The sequence below is a fragment of the Grammomys surdaster genome, unplaced genomic scaffold, assembly GCF_004785775.1.
Source record: "Grammomys surdaster isolate TR1022 unplaced genomic scaffold, NIH_TR_1.0 332729, whole genome shotgun sequence".
NCBI lineage: Eukaryota > Metazoa > Chordata > Mammalia > Rodentia > Muridae > Grammomys > Grammomys surdaster.
This window is the reverse complement of record NW_021627946.1, coordinates 27,264-49,582: the sequence shown is the minus strand read 5'-3', so window position 1 is coordinate 49,582 and position 22,319 is coordinate 27,264. Positions and strand designations below refer to the sequence as shown.

Below are 22,319 nucleotides of genomic sequence, written 5' to 3'. Positions count from 1 at the left end.
CACGCACACACACACACACACACACACACCCCAAATGGACTGTTCCCAATTTATCATAGAGTGCTTTATATAAGTGACATTCAAGACTCGTTGTTGCTCTGTAGTCTTTAAAACTGATGAAACATCATTCTGAGGATAAATTTCTATTATACAACTATCAACTGCTCAACAAATGTCATTACATTTTTTTTCCTGAACACTGACTGCAATTGAAAGCATCTCAAAAACATTTTGATTGATAAGATCTTTCAAGGACTCAATTCTATTTAAACCACAGTGAAAATAGACTATTCAGATGCATAATATATCGCCTTCAGGATTAAAACCCTCTTCTCCTATATGCTAGGAGCATTATCAATTGGCTCTGTAAGGCTGATAACCCACCAGTTTGTAGTTACCCTTATATAAACACAGCAGCCTTGCCCAAGGCCAAAGTTCCATTCTCTGGGACCATCTCATTTTCCCCTTCTTTGGTTTTACAGAGTGAATGTCTGGCCCCATTTCTCCATGAGCACTCTAGCTCTCAAACCCTGCTTTATACCCTCATGTGATCTACTTGAGTCATTGTCATGGTTTCATGACAACTTGTATACTCTTGCTTTGTCTTGTTTCCAACACTTACCTTCAGCGGTTAATGAAGGACACCCTGCAGTAAAAATTACACAAGTATTCTTTTATTAACACATTTCCTGTGAATTATCTGTGACATTAGCATTTTCAATAAATCACCAGGTAATTCGAATATATGCTTTCATTTAGCCACTTTATTAATAAACATGTTAAATACTCTGTGAATGACTTTTAATGGAGGAAGGACAATAACATTGGGCTTGCCCTCATATATAATTCCAATCACATCAGATTCCTGTTGGTCTCCAAGTTTCAGAAGTCATAAAGCTATTCCACAATCTTCTATGCCTTTACTATTTCTTGAGTTCTTTCTTGGGATTACCTCTATGCACATGTCTATGCCAAACTTGACATTTTGTTAGTATTTAGTTTCAATGTAATCTGTCTTGAAATCCTGTCCATGACCATTCTGTTTGAGCTACACCAAAAGAGGGGCACATACATGCTGCTCCTGTATTCACTTGAGTTGCTGAATCAGTTTGTCTGTTACCTTCTCTTTTGTCCCACCACAAAACTCTCTGCCTCTTTAGTACATGAATTTTTCACTAGCTTATACACTGCCATTCAGGAAAGCTCTATGTGTGCAGTTGTTATAAAACACAGGGGATTAATGTGGGAAGAGGTTTTTGTTCTGTTATGCATGGGTCTAATTACCTGAGCTTGCTAATTAATTGGTCGTTCCTCTCTTATTTTATATTCTGAGAAATTAAGTGTGATAGAATAAAATATTCCTTTGATATTTATGTGCTGGATTTTACAGCAGACAACTTTTCAAGGTACATTCAGTTGTACCTCAGCAAAACTCAAGTGCTACATGCTGTATTATATTATTAACCTTTTGTTTCATATTTCTTTGATATGGTTCCTTTGCACATTCCTTAAGCTCACACAAGTCTAATAGATATCCTTATGATGAAAACTACAAAGGCATCTTAAATAATAGAGACTAAAAATGCTATCTTAATCCACTATTTCAACCTGGAAGTACTGTTTCTTATAAAATACTTGCTCTTGAAGTTCTAACAAAACTGTGCCTCTGTATTTTGGGAGTTCTTTATTTCCTATGAGTTCATGTAGGATATACTTGACAAAATGTAGCACCTGACAAAGAATAACATGGTTTTTCTTACTGTTTTCACTCACTCACTCTGTCTCCCTCTCTCTCTCTCTTCTTTAAATTAGGTACGTCTGTCACTAATGTAACTGCCACTGATGCTGACGACCCGGTTTATGGAAACAGTGCAAAGTTGGTTTACAGTATCTTGGAGGGACAGCCGTATTTTTCCATTGAGCCAGAAACAGGTTTGTGGCTTAAATTTTAAGTTCTATTTAACGTGTTTTGCTTCAGGGAAACAGTTATTAGGAACTGGTTTATGAAATGTTCTGGCTAAATATTCCACTCACTCTACCAATAATGTTCAACTGCATACTGTGAGGTACATGGCTAGCCTGCAATTATTGATGCTGATTAAAATGAATTATAAACCCGAGGTTGGCTATCTCCCTTTAAACAGATGGGCTGGTACCACTTTTTATAATGGCATAAAGGAAGAAAAAGTGCTTATATCAGGCAAGTTCAATATCATATTAAGTACAGATTCAGTACCTTATTTGCTTTGTGTTGAGTGACAAGCCACTTTCTAGGTTTCAGTTTACCATTCTATGTATGACTTGAGTATAAACATTGCCTTTGTGTATTAGTGACACAATGACCATTTAATGCACTGTGATGTCTCTATCATTACATCTACCACTGGAGTCCTTTTTTATATCTCAGCATTTGTTCCTTCATAAAGATTGTTTATGCATCAGGTCAAACTCAACTAATTTGACCAGGTCTAATTGGGCACATATAAAACACTTTCCTTCAAAAACAAAGAAACAAATAAATACACACATAGACATTGATTTTTTTCTTTAAAGAAAAAAGGCAATATAGAAAAGATCCTCATTGAACAATACATTTTGGAAATGAAGATATCCATTCTTAAATGCTTTACTGGAGCCTAAGATTAAATTTATTCTGACAGGCTGTATTATGTCATGGGGTTTTATTATAGCATACATAACATTATTATATTTTATTGGTGTCAATGTTGTTATTAAGAGCAGTTGTTGATAAAAAATACTTTCTACTGCATGTGTCTTTCTTTTCTACCCTGTGGTTTCTGTCTTCGCTTTACCGTTCAGAATCATTCAGCCTACCTGTGTTATTTTTTCTTTGGTTCATAAATTTTTACCACTACTGAGAGATATTCCATGAGTTGCCATTATGCCAGTCATTAATCAAATTAAAAATTAAATTTTTCTTTGTGCTCTTCAAAATAAATTCAAAGAGCACAATATGTATGTAAATGAAGTACACTTATACATAAATAGGTCACAGCTACAGTAGTAAACATAAATTTGGAAATAGGAAAGCACTTGTAAAGTGCGTTAAATTAGGATGCCATGGTTAGAAGCCTAACCAGGGAAGAAGGAAGTCTTTCATATCGTTTATCTTATTTGAACCTTTAAATAATCCTGGATAAAATGGAATAAAATATTATTTAAGAAAAGGAGGGGCAAGTCTAGATGTTCTCTATAACACTACAACCCTGTCAAAAGTCTAGTGGTAGATCTGGGAGAAGCTGAGATTCATATCTATGTCTCCATTTTCATAACCACTATAAAAATGTTATATTTCTATGATTTCTTCCCTTCATCTTTTACTCCCTCTGCCTTTTCCTTTTACGCTCCTACCTTCTTTCCTTTCTTTTCTTCCCTTCTCCCTTTCTCCCTCCCTCCTTTCCTTCCTCCCTCCCTCCCTCTCTCCCTCCCTTCTTTTCTTCTTTCTTCCTCCCTCCCTCCCTCCCCCCCTCCCTCCCTCCCTCCCTCCCTTCCTTCCTTCCTTCCTTCCTTCCTTCCTTCCTTCCTTCCTTCCTATCTTTCTTCCTTCCTTCCTTCCTTCCTTCCTTTTTTCTCTTGTTTTTTTTCTTTCCTTTCCTTGTTTTACAAGGTCTCACATAGCCCAAGCTTATTGATAAGACCTTAGGTTTTGGATGCCAGCCTAGAACTTCTAATCTTCTTGCCTTCACTTCCCAAGTACTAGAATTATAGGTGTGAGCCACCACTATACCCAGTAACATTGAAGTTCACTTGTGATAGGGAACAGTTTTGTTAAAAGGGCCAATATAAGAGAGAATTGTCTTGGCTGCAAAACTAAGATAAATAGTGTCATTTCCTGGTTCTTACCTCTTGCTCATTTGGGAATTTTTGTGCATCATTTCCAGCATATTAAAAAAAAAAGATATGAAGCCAAGAGCTCCCATTGATAATTCACTATATACAGCTACTGAATTAATCATAGGGTTGTAAAAACATATTATAAAGGCTAGTCTCAGCTTATAATAGTCTGCAGCTTCTCTGTAAGTTAAGGCCAGAGCCAGACAAATTGAAATCCAAAAGGACCATTCACAGAAATAGCTTTGCTGGTGAAAAGAAGACGTGGATCACTTGGATCCTCTGAAAAAAGACAATTAAATGGAGTTAGGCATAAATACTGTATAACAGGGTTATGACCACAAAATCAAACTAATGAAATCAAGCCAGCTAGATTGGCAGAAAAGTTCTTCATGTCAGACTCCCATCAACTAGAAAAGAGAAAACAGAAAGGAAGTAAAGACTAGGCAAGACATTTCTGACTCCATTTTGGATGAATCCATAGAGATCCTTGGGGAGTCTAAGGCATCTCATATTGCACATAAATGTCCATTCTCTAGCATATACCTTACGTTGAGCTATGGGCTTTTATTTATCTAGAACTTTCTTACTACAATTGAAGAGCAAAGTCCTGCCTTATGAAAGCATTGAGTGTAATGCTGAGTAGTAACATGCAGGGTCAACAAATGTTGGGTAATTGGTAGTGCCCATGCATAAAGAGCATCAAGAATGTTTTCAAATATTTACCCAGATTTAAAATTCTAGAAACCTTAAAGAAATGTTCAGGAATGAGCAGAGACTTCTTATACCTCTTAAGGCATTTGTCATACTTAGCTTTTGTTGTCACCTTGACACATCTAGGAAGAGGAAAATTCAGTTGAAGAATTGCCTGCAGGCCTGTCTTTGGGGGTGTTTTTGACTGCTGATTGACATAGGAGAGCTAAGCCAACTGTGAGTGGTAGCATCCCTAGACAGGTGGACCTAGGCTGTAAAAGAAAGGCAGGTAAACATGAGCCTGCAAGCAAGTCAATAAGCAACATTCATCCACGTTTTCTGACTTCAGGTTCATGCCTTGAAATTCTGCCCTGACTTTCTTTTATGATGGATTATGATCTGGGAATTGTAAAATGAAATAAACCCTTTCCTTTCCAATTTTGTATACATCAATATTTTACCTCCACAACAGAAAACTAAACTAGAACAGCCTTCTCAAAGAAATGTCTCTGCACATATTTGGTTTCTCGATTTCAGAAAGTGACACAGCAGAATTCAATCCTAAAATGTTATCAGTTATACGGGGTCAGACTTTTCGCTTTCACAAGGACCTGGGCATACCAGCAAAGATCAGACCTGTGGGTAAAGTGATCAATAATTAGACAGAGAACCTCTCACTCAACAGGTTGTGCAATACAGCTATGTTAAGGATCTTTATGGAATGTAGATTGTCCCTTGATAACTGTCAGCAAATTCTTTGTATGAGGGCATTTTCAATAGGTTAAAAAATTTCAAAGTATAAGAAGCAGAAAATAACCTTTATCTCATCTTGTCCTTGCAAGAAAGGTAAGAGGAGAACTTTTGATTTTGGAACAGATAAATTCTGCTTTCCTGTGCTTATTATTATTCTCACATAATGGAATTATGTTGTGTTGTCATATTGGATGATCTGTCAGAAAGGCTCTTCCCTTATTCCAGGTATCATGATCACCAAAAGACACAAAATTTGTTCTTTAATTCCTTTTTTTGGCTTGAATAATTCGGTAATTACTGTATTCACTAACTTTACATATTTTAAATAGTTTCTCATATTAGAAGGGCCAAGATTGAGACAAATGAAGACTTTTTGTTGTGTTGGTTCATGTATCTTCTAGCCTTTGACCTAAGCACAATTCTGGAATTATCGAGAGAGAGAGGAAGAGAGAGAGAGAGAGAGAGAGAGAGAGAGAGAGAGAGAGAGAGAGCGAGCGAATTTGTTAGCACTAAAAGAGTAACTGGACCAAAAATTACAGAAGTCAGACGATGCAGACTCTACAGAGGATATAGTTTATATCTTTCAAACTCAAATATAATTTATTTTCTGTGTTCTTTCACAAGTGAACACTTTTAATGTCAATCATATTTTGTTTGATATTTATTTAGAATTATTAACATTCCTGTCATTTCCATATCTATACCTTCAATGCCTAGGTCATTAATATTCATTATTTCTATTCTAAAAACAATAAAAAACTTAAAATCACAGAATATCCTTGCTCAAATTCACTTAAAGAACATAGAAAAGTTTAGAGTCAAGAGAAGTAAAGAAATAATTATAAGGAGATCTACCTCTTCTGGAGGTCAATGGGATAATTACTGTCAGGTCTCTTACTAATAATGATAGCATTAACAATGCAGAGGAACCCAATGTACTTTTTGACATTCTAGATTGTATTGAACTTTATTTATTTTTCCTATTATTGAAGATGGTTTTTATCCTCATATAATATATCCTGATTATGGTTCTCCCTTCCCTCCACTCTTCCCCTCTCATCCAAATCAACTTCCTCTTTGTCTGCACTTTAAAAAACGTGGCAGATGGAAATGCTTCTGTCTTCATCTTGCACATGAAAAAAATTGCTCATAAGGAAGGAGTTAATAGATAAAAATATTCTAATCGTAATAAGAGGTAAATGAAAACAAGCATATGCAAAGTCATTCTTTAACATTTATTGCATTTTTGACATGGTACCATGCATATGTCCACTCACCTCATTAAAAATATGTTCATTTATTCCACACATTGTTTTGAGAAAGATATTAAAATCATTTGAGCATCACCAACAAAAAAAAAACTGTGGGGCTTAATGCCATTTCTTGATCAAGGTGTTTGAAGCCATATCGAAAGTGAACTGGTATGAATCTGCAGCCCAGATTTGAATTCTCGAAATCCACCACCTGACTTCCATCCATGTGATATATTACATATTAGTGGAGGTTCATGGCTTGGAAAGGGACCTACTAAACTTGAAAGTAGGTCCAGATTTCCTTTATAAGTAGGCATAGGAGGGAGAGAGTATCCTGTTGGATAAGACGTGAGTGGAAACAATTGTAAAATGCACCATCATTTTTTTTGAATAGCTTTTATTATGGTACTTCAAAAGGCTCAAAATAGCTTATTTGGAGTCTAAAAATATTGTCTTTTTTTTCCTTTTCTCTCTCCACCACCCCCAATGCCATATGTTTGCTTGTAACATTTTGAGCATAGCCATGGAGTAAAGCAGTGTTTCCTTTAGAAGCTCTAATCTGAAGCCAGCAGTGAGAAAACAGTTGCAGTGAGTCCTAAGCAACTGAAGACAGAACGTGTAAATGAAATGCTGGGCGAGTAAATAGTAAATGTTTAATTATCTGGGGAAACTGGGGTGAAGTTTCAGGACAGTCCAAGCTTTGCTCCAGGCAAGCTAGAGTATGAAAAATGACCTGCTTAAAAATAAACCAACTTAATTCATTGACCGTTTTTTTCTTTTTTCTTCTTCTTCTTAAAACTAAGACCATCTTTCTTCATTGGACACAAATAAGATTTGTCTCAGTGGAACCTGTAAAAAAAAAGGAGCAGAGTAAAAAATACTCCTGAGGGGGGTGGGAACCATTTAATGAATGGCTCCCTTTTAGAAAAATCAAGATAATAATGGATTCTTCACGGAATGCTGTAACAGAATTGAGGCAGTTTAATGCCTTCAGAGTCAAAGTGATAAATTACAAACATACAGGGCACAGGGTCTCTTTTTAATCAGGACTGTATATGTTAACATAGCTGCAGACAGGACCAGCTTCGTGTGTGTCTTTGAAAAGGAATATTCAGAGATTTTCAAGCAGGCCAAACTTGCTGGACTATGCATAAAAGGCTAGGAATGACTTCTTAGTTCACATTAATTGATATTTACTCTTCCTTCATGGGCTAAATCATGCTCTAGGCACTCCTAGGGAGGCATTGTGTATAACCAATACTGATTACACATTAAACTTATATTATATAATTAGAAGATATTAAATTAGAATACATCCCATATAGCATATTATACAACACAATGCACATACACACAAACATAGGGAACAAGAAGTAAGGTTCATTGTATATGAATGGAGTGGTTTGCTACCTACACACACTTGTATATAAAAGGAAAAAACAGAGTGTCTTCTTAAAGTTCTCAGAGAAAGCATTCTAAAAACTTGATGCCAGTGTAACAGGTGACAGATTTATGCTTAGAAAACTGCTGATAAGGTCTTGCCCAAATACCAACTCAGCGGGCATTATATTATGATGCAGGCCTGAATCTTTGGGTTCATGAGGGAGACTGACCAAGAACGTGTTTCAGGCCAGTCAAGGCTAAACAGGTCCCCCACAAGCACACCTCTCAAAAAGATAATTTCATATAATTTATTCATATAGTCAATGGTGACTAGAGGAAATAATGCCATTTGTGGCTCTAAAATTTATAGTTGTTTCCTGATTTGCAAAACCGTGTGGAAGGATTAAGGGGAGGCAAAGAATCTGAGACCAGGCAGTAGAGAAAAAGAAAGTAGGTGCTCTAAAGACTTCAATAATCACATTTCAATTATTATTGCCTTTCAAATAAGTAATACATGCATATTTATCTCCTCCACTGTCAGAAACATGGTGGGATATAGACTGAGACGTCATCTAGAGGTCACAGACCTTTACAGATGTCATCCTAGATAATGAGGTTTGTATACATATTTTCTGTATAGACCAAATGTTAAAAGAAAATAATAAAATGATAAGATGAACAATTCACTGTTGCCATTATTATTATTTGTATGATGGAGTTGAACATTGTGAACAGAAAATAGAAAATTAACAGAACATCTTTGAGTAACTTAGTCTAAACCATTTAGTTGTATCTAGAAACTGCTGATTTAGGGATCTGTTCTTTTGGGGAATCCCAAACTGAGGTTACTTCCAAAAAATGGTGACTATCAACAGAATGACTCCTTCATTCTTTAAAAATACTTTCAACTTGTGTAGTTCAGAAGAACCTTCTGGGTATAATAACTGCAATTTATTCTCCTCATAGGTATGAAATTTGTACTTATACAGAAATAATGAGATATTTCTACTTAAAACTGTGTATAAAATGTTTAAGTATGTATATGTATACATATGTATGTATATGTGTATGTATGTATGTATGTATGTATGTATGTATATGTTTGTATCCCTGTATGTTCTGGTGATTTATCTGTGGACTTGGAAGTCATAGGATAAAATTCAATGCCCTCCTCAATCGGTCCATCTCTTACTTACTTTAGACAGAGCCTCTCATGGAACCTAGAAATCACTGTGCTTCAACTGGGCCTGCAAGAGACTAATTCATAGTGAGTCTCTCAATGCCACCAGCTCTATTTCCAGTCCTATGGTTATAGACATATGCAGGCACATCCTGCATTTTTGCATGGATATTTAACAGGAAGGATCTGAACTCATGTCTTGATGCTTTTACAGAAAACACTGAACCATCCCACAACTCCCTATCCAAAATTATTAAATAAGTAGAATGAAAAGTTATTTTTAAAACAACTATGTACCTGTATGATGTTAAGAATTTGTGGTTAACATTGAATTCATTTAATTCATCATTCAGAATGGTAAATATGATTTCTTTATTACATACTTTCAGTTTATATGAACACAAGACCCAGAAATTTGTAACTCAATGAATTTGAGGTTTGATCTTTAAAGGGTTAACAGGAGTTATAGTCCTTGAAACACACACACACAGACACCCACACACACATACAGAGAGAGAGAGAGAGAGAGAGAGAGAGAGAGAGAGAGAGAGAGATGAAGATTTTTCCTTTTCATCCTATTAATTTTAATATTACTGCAGTCATATGGTCTACTGTAGCAGCCATCTTTGTCCTGACACTTATGAATCACCTAGAAGGAGAAATGTGAGATGGCTTAATAGCAATGAACATAGTTTTGCAGGGTCATATTGAACAATAGAATGGAATTCAAGTTTTGTTTCCCTGCTTTCATTCTCAACAGAGTATAAGTTAAATGCTCCAGACAGAAATAGGAAAAATAGAAAGCGGTATGTGCCAGACCTTGGGCAGCAAAAGTAGATAAAGCACTTGGTAATTGCACAGGCTGGAGTGAATCTTGGCGGGTCCTCAGGTCCTGTTTTGCCAAATGGGGTCAAGGAAATAAGTGGCCTCAAAAACTTTTCTTCACAAATGAGGATTCTCTCTCTTTAGAATTCACATAGAAGAGTTGAATTCAGATGTGACTGAGTACAAAAATTAACACCTTTAGCAATCAAATCTTGCTAGATTTAAAAATTCACAAGTTCAAGAATCTTAAAACAGTAATAGTCTGGCTCAAGGACTATTCATAATAAACACTGAAAAAATATTTACAAATTCAGTAAGGCTCAGTGCTTATCTTTACCTTGTAACTTCGAGAGTTATTATCCAATAGTTAAAAGGTCATGTCTCTATCCTCCTTCTTGTTCTATTTCCTCATTCTAAAAAATTGCAACAATTAAATATTAGAATAAGCACAGTATAATCTATTTAGAGATGACATAATTTTCTATGAGATGTGAAAATATATTCAGGGGAAAATCACATTTGAAATCAAAATTTGCCTTATATCTGTCACCTCAAAACTTACCATGGACTTCCAACACTATGGAAACTAGTTATTTCTGATTTTCACCTAAAGTAATTGAAAAGACAGAAGGATGGATATGCTTGTTTGTGTTCCAAATAAGTCCTTTACTAGAACAATGCTGAGACTCCATGGGATTGCTATATTTGAGAGAATGGATTTCAGAGACTGTCAATATGATTAATATGATTTGATATTATTGATAGGAACAAAAGCAATATGTGAGTTAGTCACTGTGAATCTTGGAAACAGAGTGACGCTTTACTTCTGAATCTACATTCCATAGTATCTTTGAGGTATGAGGTATCCCAAATGTACATGATCCCATTTTTTTTTTATTTCTTAAGGTTTGAGTGACTATAGTTATATTTCAGGGCCCTAAAATTATTCCAATGGAGTAGTCAGAGTACATAACACATAGGTTCCCCTCTACTCTTTGAGATCTTGTAGTTTTCAAAATTAATCTTAATGTCTGAACTCAGATCACAAACTTGGATACTACATCTTTCAGTATTGCACACACTGGCATAAAAATATTGACTATTCGCTTTAGAAAGGACTCATCTTGCAAACTATGTTTTATTTATCTTTAGCAATTTTCATAGATCTCTACTGTAAGTTGCCTATTAATTTATTATGTAGCTTAGGGTGACTTCCAGTTTATGATGATCCTTCTTCCACCTCCCAAGGGCTGTCGAGGCCACCATAGTTGATACGATGCTAGGGATTGAACTCAGTATCCTGATCATGATAGGCAAGCACTCTACACACTTAGGTGAATTTCCAGTCCTTCTTCATCTTTCTCATACAGATTACCTTATTAATTTGGTAAGATATCCATAACACAGTGAACCAGAGTATAAAGTCTTTACTTCACCTACTGCTTCAGCTGAGAGGGAAGTGGTATTTCTAAGTGATGTCTTACCCAGTCATCCTGAGTACTTCTTGACTCTGCATATTTTCTTCTCCATTTGTGTGGGCTGTCTTCTTCTCTGACTGATGTAACACCTGTATGGGAGTCAATTTACCTCCCTTTTCGATGCAACCATTTCAATAAATGTCAAGGTACTGAATTTTCACTTGTGCAAATATTTATATAAGAGAGAGAATAAGCACATCAGTAATTTAATTCTGAGGTATTCAGAATGTTTCACATGCATAAATTAATTACGCCCTGTAGCTCCCTGTTAAGTAGGGCAATGTCGCTCAAACTCTTCAGTATTATCTGCCCAGAGTTTTCAATCACAAAAGGTGATAAAGTGGGAAATATTAGCTTAAACCTCTTTTTCTCCTCAGAAGAGGTCTGGAAGTGAGCATTAGATGGATTCATTTTTATATGGAATTTCTGTCTTAGTCCATCTGTGCTGCTATGACAGAATGCCATATGTACCTGGCAATGTATAAAGAGTAGCCTTTTCCTCACACTACAGAAGACTGTGTAATCCAAGATCAATTTTCTGAGGCAAGGGTATATGTGGCTACATCATGAGCATCTCACATAGCAATAAAAATCAAAGGTGAGGGTGAAAGGCAAATGGGGGCCAAAATTGTCTCTCTTTAAGAAAGAAACAACTGTGATAATAGTTAATCCATTTAGGAGGGCAAAGCCCTCGTGGACTAATCATTTCTTAAACACCGCACCTCTAAATACTGTTGTAACTGCAATTAAATTTCAGCTTGACTTTTGGAAGGGTTAAACACACAGCAACTTTTTTAAAAGAAGAAAATGTTCTTTGTCAACATTGAAAAGTGTACAATTTTGCATGGTTGTATATGTCAGGCATTATCCAAACTGAGTCAGCATCAATAGAAAAGTCAATTAGGCTCTTGTTTCTTCCTCTACAAGTAGAAGGCAGTTGAGAAAAGCCTTTGATGATTGGATAGGGAAGAGCTGGGATGTCAGCAGAGGGGTGGGGGATATTATTTTGTGCAGGCTGGCAAGAAGAAGAAAGCGATTGTAGTGCTCTTTCTACAAATGATGAGAGAATCAGTGAGAAGATGTGACTTTGGTAGAGTCACACTGTCTGCAGTATGCATCTAGGAAAGACTGGATGATGACATTCTGAGTTTAGGGCTATGCTTTTGAAATACAGAAGAGCGGAAATCACTCACTAAGAAGATAATGATGTTAAACTGCAAAGGGAAGTAGGCAAGGCAATAGTCATTTGCTTTGTAGTAGGAAGGTGGTAAGAGGATCTTTAAAGTCTCAGAGACCAAATTTGACAGTGTTGGGCCAGCAAAGCAGATTTGAAATTAAGAAAAAAATTACATATGGAAAACAATCAGGTGGGATTGATGCTGTGATAGCGTGTTGTGATATATGCTCCCAGTGTTCAAATAGGATAGTTTGGATTTCAACTCAGCAATGACTGTCTTTGTAGTGTTTGAGCTTGGGCTGGCATAGTCCTCTGACCTAATCCTTTTTTTTTTCCCTCTGAGTCATCATTCCTTATCACAGTAAGATATTCTCTCAGTATCATGGATTTAAATCACACAGTCCAAAGTCACACAAGTATGAAGAACTAAAGTGGGCAGATAAAAGTAACATGACTTTCTGTCTTTTCCACATCTAAGAAATTAGAGTTAAATTTGCAGGCTTTTACAGACTTAGCGCATGATGATGAATCACTAAGTAAAGGAAAACCTTAGCTCATTTGCCAGTTCCCTGCTTTCTTCCCTAGATCGTTTGTTTTGTATATGAGGGCCATTACACTATAAATTAACCCTGAGTTTCCCCTTGACATAGCAGGCCATTTGCATCTGCAAAGATTATAAGACTTAAAACATTTTGTGCCTCTAAATAAACCACCAACAAAACCATCAGAGTTTGAGAACATCAAATGTTTAGATAAGCAGCTATGAAAAGAATCATGTACAGAGTTATCCAGAATCAAAGGCATTGTCTTACATTTGAATTCTTTAGGGGTGATGCTTGCCAATTATCCCAGGGAAAAAATGGATAAAAGTTCCTTTAAAGGAAATTTGCAGTAGCTAGTCATCTCTGTAATCTTCCTGTATCTATCACATACTTTTGGCGTTTTCTGTGTGGTTCAATGAAATGTACATATTTGTGGTAGATTGGTAAAAAAAGAAAGACATACACACACGCAGAGAGGGAGAGGGAGAGAGAGAGAGAGAGGGAGAGAGAATATACTTGTGTTCACATCCCTGTGTTCATTGGTTGGGGGAAGTATTAGAATTTAGATAGAAAATATGGATTCCAACATTGTTTGGTAGAGAGGTACTTTGAGTACATATATCATGTTGTACTTAGGAGGGTAGGAAAATTATCTTTTCAGTATACTCATACCCATTTTTTTTTTCATTTAATTCCTTTGTCAATTTTGAAACAAAGGTCACAGAAATCATGACTAAAACATAAGTGGGCAGAGTGGTGTAGATTTCCCTGTTGGTCAAGTGCTTAGTACAGAAGCACAGGACTCTGAGTTCATTCTCCAACAAACATGTAAAAGGCCAACTTTTTTACAACGTCAGTGTGCTTCTCTTATGCTAGCACAGAGAAGGTAGATCCAGGAGGATTCCAGGCATATACTCGCCAGCAGTTTCTCCAAGTTGACGAGCATCATGTGGAGGAAATTATAAAAGATAGTTGATGTCAAGCTTTATTCTCTATATGCACAGTCAAATAAGTTCAAACAAGTTCTAAAGAGAAATTTTGTATTTGTGAACATGCATGCTTTTGTTGATCATTGTTGCTTTTTTTGTATTACATGGGCTCTCCTTTATGAAGCAATCATGCAAAGACACAGAGATTCCCCTGAGAGGGAATATTTTATGCAGATTTGCACAATATAAAACAAGAAGTGACAACAAGTTTCTCAGAAATAGTTGGCTTAGATTTTCTGTATTCTGTGGACAAACCCAGAACATATAAATTTATAAACCCCATATTTTTTAATTATTATTATTAAAACAAACAACCAAAAGCTTTTCAGAACTAGCGTGCTCACCAACTTGAAGGAATTTGTTGCAGATAAATCTCATGTAAGATTTTTGAACAAATATTATTTTGACAAAAGGGAATGTGATTAGTTAGGATGTATTGAACTTAAGCAAACTGGCATTAAGAGAAGAGTGGGCTTCCTTGTTAATTTTGTCTTAGCCTCACACACCAAACCTGAATTCCTAAAACATTTATCTTCATGTAGATTCCTTAGAACAAAGTCTCAAAAGTAAATGTTTGTATGACAGTAGAAAGAGGATAGGGTGTGGCGAGTGGAATGATTGATAGGAATCACCGAGCTAGAACTAGTCTACTTTTACAAAAAAAGAAACCAGACAAATAAAAGTAATATGACCTATTTATTACAAATTTAATTTCAATGTAATTTATGACCTACTTAATGTATTTGAAGAAAAGGCAGTCTGATAGGTTTGCTGTTGTCCCCTAAGGGACCCTTAAACCTATATGTTCTTGTCCTTCCTAATTCCTTTTATAGTTTAATGCTACTAGCTACCGCATGTATCACCACTTCTTCCTCTTCTTCTTCTTCTTCTTCTTCTTCTTCTTCTTCTTCTTCTTCTTCTTCTTCTTCTTCTTCTTCTCCTTCTCCTTCTCCTTCTCCTTCTCCTTCTCCTTCTCCTTCTCCTTCTCCTTCTCCTTCTCCTTCTCCTTCTTCTTCTTCCTCTTCTTCTTCCTCTTCTTCTTCCTCTTCTTCTTCCTCTTCTTCTTCCTCTTCTTCTTCCTCTTCTTCTTTTTCCTAATTTTGCCTCTGGCTTCCTTCAGGAAGGCCAAGCTCCATCCCTTGTATTTGACAAGTCTGATTATACTAGTCCTGGAAGGACATGGATCCATTCCCATATATTTGGCTCTTTGACATGTGTGATAATCTTAGCTGAAAAGTAATATCCAGGAAATAACCTAAAAAATCATAGTAAAAATTTGTTTATGTAACTGAAACAACTGATAATAATTGTCATTTACAGGATATACTTATATACATACATATATCATGTAAACATCTCCATTTTTCTGCTAGTTAAGTAGCACAATATAACAAATGAAAAGGTTCATAACAGAATCCAATGACTATGGAGGCCAGTAACCCTGCTTCATGGAGTGCTATTAGTTGTAATATGCTCTACTGCTTTCTCAAAGATAGTAAATTTATGTAGAGAGCCCCCTTGCCTCTTTTTATCACTGCCTCCTTAGTATATGAGGCAATGTTTGATGTGAAGTAGGTGCTCAATAGACACATGTAAAATGAGGTTCTTCCTTGTGAGTTTTCAATCATACGTCTCCCTCTCTTCTGTTTGAAATAGAACTGGCATTTTTGTTGCTGTCCTTTCACTCCCAATACATGGGAGATAAAAGACACCCAATATCGAGTACCGACATTATTTTAAAATCATACAAAATAAAGAAAAAATGCAATAATTAAACCCAGTGATGAGAGGGAAGAGGGAAAAGGAGGGATGGTGCAGTTATACAAAAACTAAGGATGTCCTTCAGAAAGACACAGATCTGACTAAGTGGGCATAATGCAGCATCATTGTCATAAAAAAGGTATGTTGAGAAGTGGATTAGGCAATTCTATTCTGAAGGACAATGGAAAGAGGAGGAGGAAAGTCACTATGCAGGACAAATGGGACCTTGTACTCTTAAAGAAGAGTGTGGAGGGTTTCAGAGCAGAGATTGGAGAATACAACAAAAGGCTCCTGGAAATGAACAGAGTGGCGAGGAGATTATTTTAGGTCAGGGTGCTTCTGGATTGTAAAGAATCAGGTCATGAAAATTTGACTGAATCTAGCATGTAATTCCACTTAGTATGGTCTAGAACCAGAAGAGTAGAGTGGAACAGCACAGTACTTTTAGCTCATTCCTATCCCTAATTTCTTACTGAGGGCAATCATGGCAAGTGATTAGCTCACCTATGACACCTTTCTTAAAGCTTCAATTAGAAACAAACACCCTTGTAAAAACCTCTCTATCTGCAGTCCTGTGAAAAAACAGTGGAATCAGATTGTTTCCCCAATTTGTTATTCTTTTGGAAATTTCATGTATATTGTAACATGAGCTCATTAAGGTATTGATGGGCTAATTGCTATTTTTTCAATTACTAGTTTTATATTTTGCATGTTTAATTTTCCTCTCATCATTAAAAAGGAACTATACCTTAAATGGCTATCTTCATATAACTGGAATAAAAATTAGAGTTCATGGATGTTAAGAATGTTCCCTTGTGATTTATAACAGTGTAAGTTAAAAAGGAAGGCAAAAATCAACACCAATGTGAGATACCAAATTTTGGTTCTTAAAACGACATGTCCCACTTGTCTGGATTGGCAGGCTCTGTTCAATACATTGTGGAGTGTCTGACTAATATAATTCCTTTCAACCATGAGACTAACAAGTTGGTAAACATCTGTTTTAAGTATTTACTTTACTTTAAGAATTGTTAGGTGCAATTTTAGAAGATCTCAGAAGAGTGTTTGTCTTAGTTAGGGTTACTATTGCTAAAAAGAAACACCATAACCAAAAGCACATTGGAGAGGGCTTGCACTTCCACATTGTATGTAGTAACATCACTGAAAGAAGTTCATCCAGGAAATCAAATAGGGCTGTAAACTGGAGGCAAGAACTGATGCAAAGGCCATGTAAGATTGGTGCTTATTTGCTTGTTCTCTATTACTTATTAAGCCTGCCATGTTATATAATCCAAGACCACGAGTGACTCCACCCACAATGGGATGGGATTTCCCCCATAATCACACAGCATTAAAATGTACTACAGGCTTGATTACAGGCCAATTTTTTGGAGCATTTTGTTTCTTTCCTTTTCCTTTCTCAAAATAATATTTTCATTGATTCTTTGGAAATTTTTCTTCATGCACCCCAATCACACTCACTTTCCAGACCTTCTATGTCTCTTATCCAGTCCTTGTGACCTCACCCACCAGAAGAAAAAGAAAAAAAGAAGTCCACTCTGTTTTTTATTATATTTACTGGAGCATGCTTAAATTCCGAGTTTCTTGCCTCCTAAAGAAACTTCTTGAGTCTTCTTTATGCTTCAAGAATTCAAATGACTCTGGACTATCTCCAGTTAAAATACATTTAGACAGGATAATTGACCCCTAGAAACCATGAACATAAAATAGTTTAGGACCTAAATTATTTTCACTTCATCTTCTTCTACCTCTTTGGTTTGTTGTTGTTGCTGTTGCTGTTGTTGTTGTTCTTCTTCTTCTTCTTCTTCTTCTTCTTCTTCTTCTTCTTCTTCTTCTTCTTCTTCTTCTTCTTCTTCTTTTTCTTCTTCTTCTTCTTCTTCTCCTCCTCTTCCTCCCCCTCCTCCTCCTCCTCCTCCTCCTCCTCTTCCTCCTCCTCCTCTTCCTCCTCCTCCTCTTCCTCCTCCTCTTCTCCCCTTGCTCCTCTTCCTCTTCTTCTTTGGTGATTTACTCAAAGATCTTTAATAACTTTCACAAATATAAAACATATTGCAAGTCCAACAGGTTTTATAAACTCAACTACTTTAAAAGTTCAGTCTCTGAAAATCCTAAGTCTCCTTTAAAAATCCAAGATCTGCTTTAAAAATTCAATTCTCTCAATTATGGGCTCCTATAAAATCCAAAGTAAGTTAAATATTTTCTTTCTTTAAGAGTAAAACCATGGTGCAGCCACACAATCTCAATGAAGTAAAGCTACAACCCCACACTATGATCAAATTAATGTCCAATATATAGAACACACTCATAATTTTCTGGGCTCCCCCAAAAGGCCCCTGTCACTTTTCATACTTGCTCTCTGTGCACACAGAGCATGTCTTCTATGTTCATGTAGTTTTCACCACAGGGCTGGGGCTGTTCTTGACAGTCACCTGATGATACTGACATATCCAAAATGCTATGGCCTTTTACTAAAACTGGGCTAAGTTTTCACCAATAGCTTCTCATGGGCTCTCTCCTGACCTTTTCAACTCTGGATCCTCAACTGCTAGTGAGCATTTACCTTCTTCACTGCACTCTGCTGGCCTCTCACTATACTAAGACTGGCTGCTTTGATAAGCTTTTCCTTCCTTCAAACCAGTACCAATTTGACAAATCTTATACTACCATGTGTGACTGCAAAATGAGGTACAACCATGGTTACATCTGAAACGGAGCTTCTGTGCACAGACTCTCAGAAAACATTTCCCAGAAGATTTCTCCTCAATGATGTTGGTGTTTCCTTAAGCACCACTATTTCTCAGGTCCAGCTGAAGTGCATTGATTATCCCAGAAAGGCAAAAATTTCACTTTAATGGTTCTGGTCTTTTGTTAATCACATCCAATGCTCCAGCTCCAGCTGACCAGACACCACAAACTCTACCTATAAATATCCCCATCATGTATTTTCTTCCTTCTGAAATTTGACATGCCAGGCCTCCATTATTCGCATTTTCCTGAACATTCTTATCTTCTAAGCTCCTACAAAACTGTCTGCTTAGCTCTCAGCACTCAATGGCTTTTATACCTCAATGTCCAAAATTCCTTCCAAGATCCTTCCTAAAATAACACAGTCAGGTCTGGCCCAGGAAAACCCTGGTCTTGGGACAAAAATCTATATTAATCAGGGTTCTCTAAATAAAGAGAATGCTTATAATATTTATATGTATAAATCTAATATGTATATATGTATGTATATTATATAATATGCAGGTGTATGTATTTATGTATATATATATGTATGTATGTACATATGTATATATGCATGTATATATGTATTGGCTAACAATGGCTGTCAACCACAGAAAGGTCCAAGACTGCAGTCGTTTCTCAGTCCGCAAGGCTGGCTGTCTCATTTGGTCTTCAGTATATGCCAGAGTCCTGAAGAAGCAGGCTGTAATGCCAGGGAAGGAATGGACTTGCCAGTAAAAGAGAACGCAGGCAACAAGATTGCTGGATATTGCCGGATAAAATCTGTCTCATCACTCTGATGACAATTATTCTAGACTTTGGTCCTAGCACATCATTCGGGCATGAGAATCTGTAAGTTGGATGTTTTGTGGTTGTATTTGTGTCACAGTCTCTTCACTGGAGCCCTTGCCTAGTTAGAGAAGATGATCGGTTCAGGTTTCATGTGCCCCATTACTAGGAATCTTCACTAGTGTCACCTTCATAGATTCTATGAGGATTCCATTGTACTAGGTTTCTACCTTGCTCTAGAAATGCATCCAAGTTCTGGTAGTCCCCTCCAGTTTTTTCTTCCTCCAATCTCCAATCCAGATTCTTCCTCTTCCCATTCATACCTGCCTCCTGTCCATACTTGATATTTATTCTATTTCCAATTCCCAGGAAGATGGAAACTGTTTATATAAGAGTTGAAAATAGTCACCAAATGTACTCAAGATTCATGTTTTAATCATGGGTTCACCTATTTGTAAGGGAGTCCAAAAAATGCTTTTTTTTTAACTTGTGTACACTCCTGCTGTTCTTATCAGTGTACATTCAGAATGTCTAGGAGAAAGCATCCAGTTCATAGCATCTTTCAATTTGATTTTATGAAGTACACCTTACCTATTTAATCTACAACTCATTATTGAACTCATGGCTTAAGGAAAGAATGAAGCTATTATGGTCTTTAAAAAATCACTCTACTTGATTGACAAGTCCGTAGAAATGTTTTAATTTAGGAGTAAAGAAATTTTCACGTTAATTCTGAATAGGAGTAATTGCTAGTATCTCCATATAACTCCAAATTAGCCATTTAAGTAGCATCAGCAATTGGCTAGTCATTGGCTAGTCATGAGTTGATATTGGAGATTGTAGTGAGTGTAGATTTATTTAACAGAGAATTCAAACATCTATGAGAGAGACAAACCATACCATAAACTCATGATGCTTGCTGTATTTAACACTATATAATGTGTTGTGTTTGTTAATTCATTTGCTAGGATTTTGTTTGCTATTCAATGTGGACTCAGACATTGCTATTATCTACACAGCAGGATGACTAAGAAGCCATGGCTTCATATCCTTCTTATCGAAGGATATACTGCATGATAACGTTGGAATTTTACATGGTGGAATGCAATTTTATACACCAGGATACTTAAATGATTCTCATTAGTTTTATTTAAAGATTTCTAGCTTGATGCTCTCTCCCAAACGTTCAAACTCAGTGACACGTGGTAGAGAGGGTCAAAGATTACAAAAAAGAGACACATATTCAGTTCATTGCAATGCTTCGGTGGCTTAGGAAGGGATGGTTAGATAAATATCCTGCTGAGAATACTGTGAAGATGTTTTTGCCAAAAAACAAGTATATTATTTTGTTCATGCTTCATAATCAGAGGATTAGAGCCTGAGATGAAGCTTCTTGTTCAGCCACAGAAGGTACAACCTTGCTAAAGACTTTTCCTCCAGCTGTATCCCATACCAAATTTTTAAGATCCAGAAGACAGTAAATGTTCAAATTCTAAAAAAGTTAATTGTTGTTTTTATAAGCTGCAGATGGAGATTTTTGAATGTTATAACTATGTTTTTTTTGTAAGATAGATAAACATCCATGGGATTAAAATGTAGGGATTAAAATAACTGTTAATAAAGTGTATATATCTCAACATGTTTTTTTCATAAATTCATGCCCAAGTAATTAATTTTTAAAAGTATTACTATGATATGTAACCCATTGTATAGTACCAGTCTCCAAGTTGAGGATGGCTGAGCACATATGCAGTACTGTAACACCACACCATATACACGGACATGGATAATTAATAGCCAGTAATTAATGCCAGTCAAGAAATAGTTAAAGGTGTCTAGAAAAACAAAGAGAAAAATAGTGTCACAGTCTACATCTCACTCTCTTTCATCTTGAATGGTCACACAAACTGAAGCTGTGACTGTGTTCTCATGGAATGACAAGGTCAAGTGTTTGACCTCGGAGACACTTAGTGACATTCTAGCAGCATGAATATTTCTGGTCTCTGGAGATAGGATGATTAGTATGTGTCAAAGTTTGCATATTCATAAATGAATCTCCAGGCATTTTTTCAAGTTGATAGTCCTCGTTTGGCTTTCTCTTCCTTCCTACATTTTCTTCCTCTTTGTATTAATTTCTTCTCTCTTACAATTACTAAAGACCTATTCTGCGACAGGGATTTTGTTATGTGTTAGGCAGATGAAGGTGAATGAGATGTGGCTTTGCATATGGTAATTTGCTCTCAGGACAGATTGAAATAGTAAAAGCGGTAATGAAATGGAGACAAAACAGAAAATTAATTGCTGTAAGAAAGTTCCTAGCAAACATGGATAAGATAAAAAGGAAGAAAGCAATTAGTTCTACCTGGAAAGGACTTCTTACTGATGAAACATCAGAGCAGACTGTGAAAAGATTAATGCACTTTAAGAGGTACAGTAAAGGTGAAAAAATGGACTTGCTGCATTATCCATAAACACTTGTTGATACACTAAAATTTGTGCCAGTTCTCAAAAAATTACAAGAACAGAGTCTAAGAGCCATAGGCTGTGAGGAGAATTACACAGACTCATGTTTAGGAACATGGAATTTGCGAAAATTTGATTGAGAAAAATCCTTCTGTTATTTATTTGTTTTTAACATTAACAGGGCACATTTATACCTTGAGGTGTCTTATTTTGTTAATTAAGAGTTATTATTCATGACAATCCCAGAATAATTAGTTAAAGTTAAATTTTTATATATTTAAGTTTACATTTGTAAAATACAAACAATAATATGTGTGAATTTAAAAGTGTATTTGTAATGTGTTGCATGTTTATTGTTAAAAGTGCACACTATACATACCTTACCTATATCTGTCTGTGTAAGTATGTGTGTGTGCATGTGTGTGTGTGTGTGTGT

The 22,319-nt window shown here is 36.1% G+C and overlaps 1 protein-coding gene across 1 annotated transcript in view; it reads left to right on the top strand.

Annotated features, from left to right (window-relative positions):
• Positions 1 to 1,812: 1,812 nt before the first annotated feature.
• The window catches only part of LOC114616626 (cadherin-8-like), a gene marked incomplete at both ends in the record, with an annotated part of 43,149 nt that continues 22,642 nt past the window's right edge, over positions 1,813 to 22,319 (top strand). The window contains one exon of the mRNA XM_028762052.1: positions 1,813 to 1,932. Within this exon, the coding sequence (XP_028617885.1) occupies positions 1,813 to 1,932 (120 nt within the window). The remainder of the gene's footprint in view (positions 1,933 to 22,319) is intronic.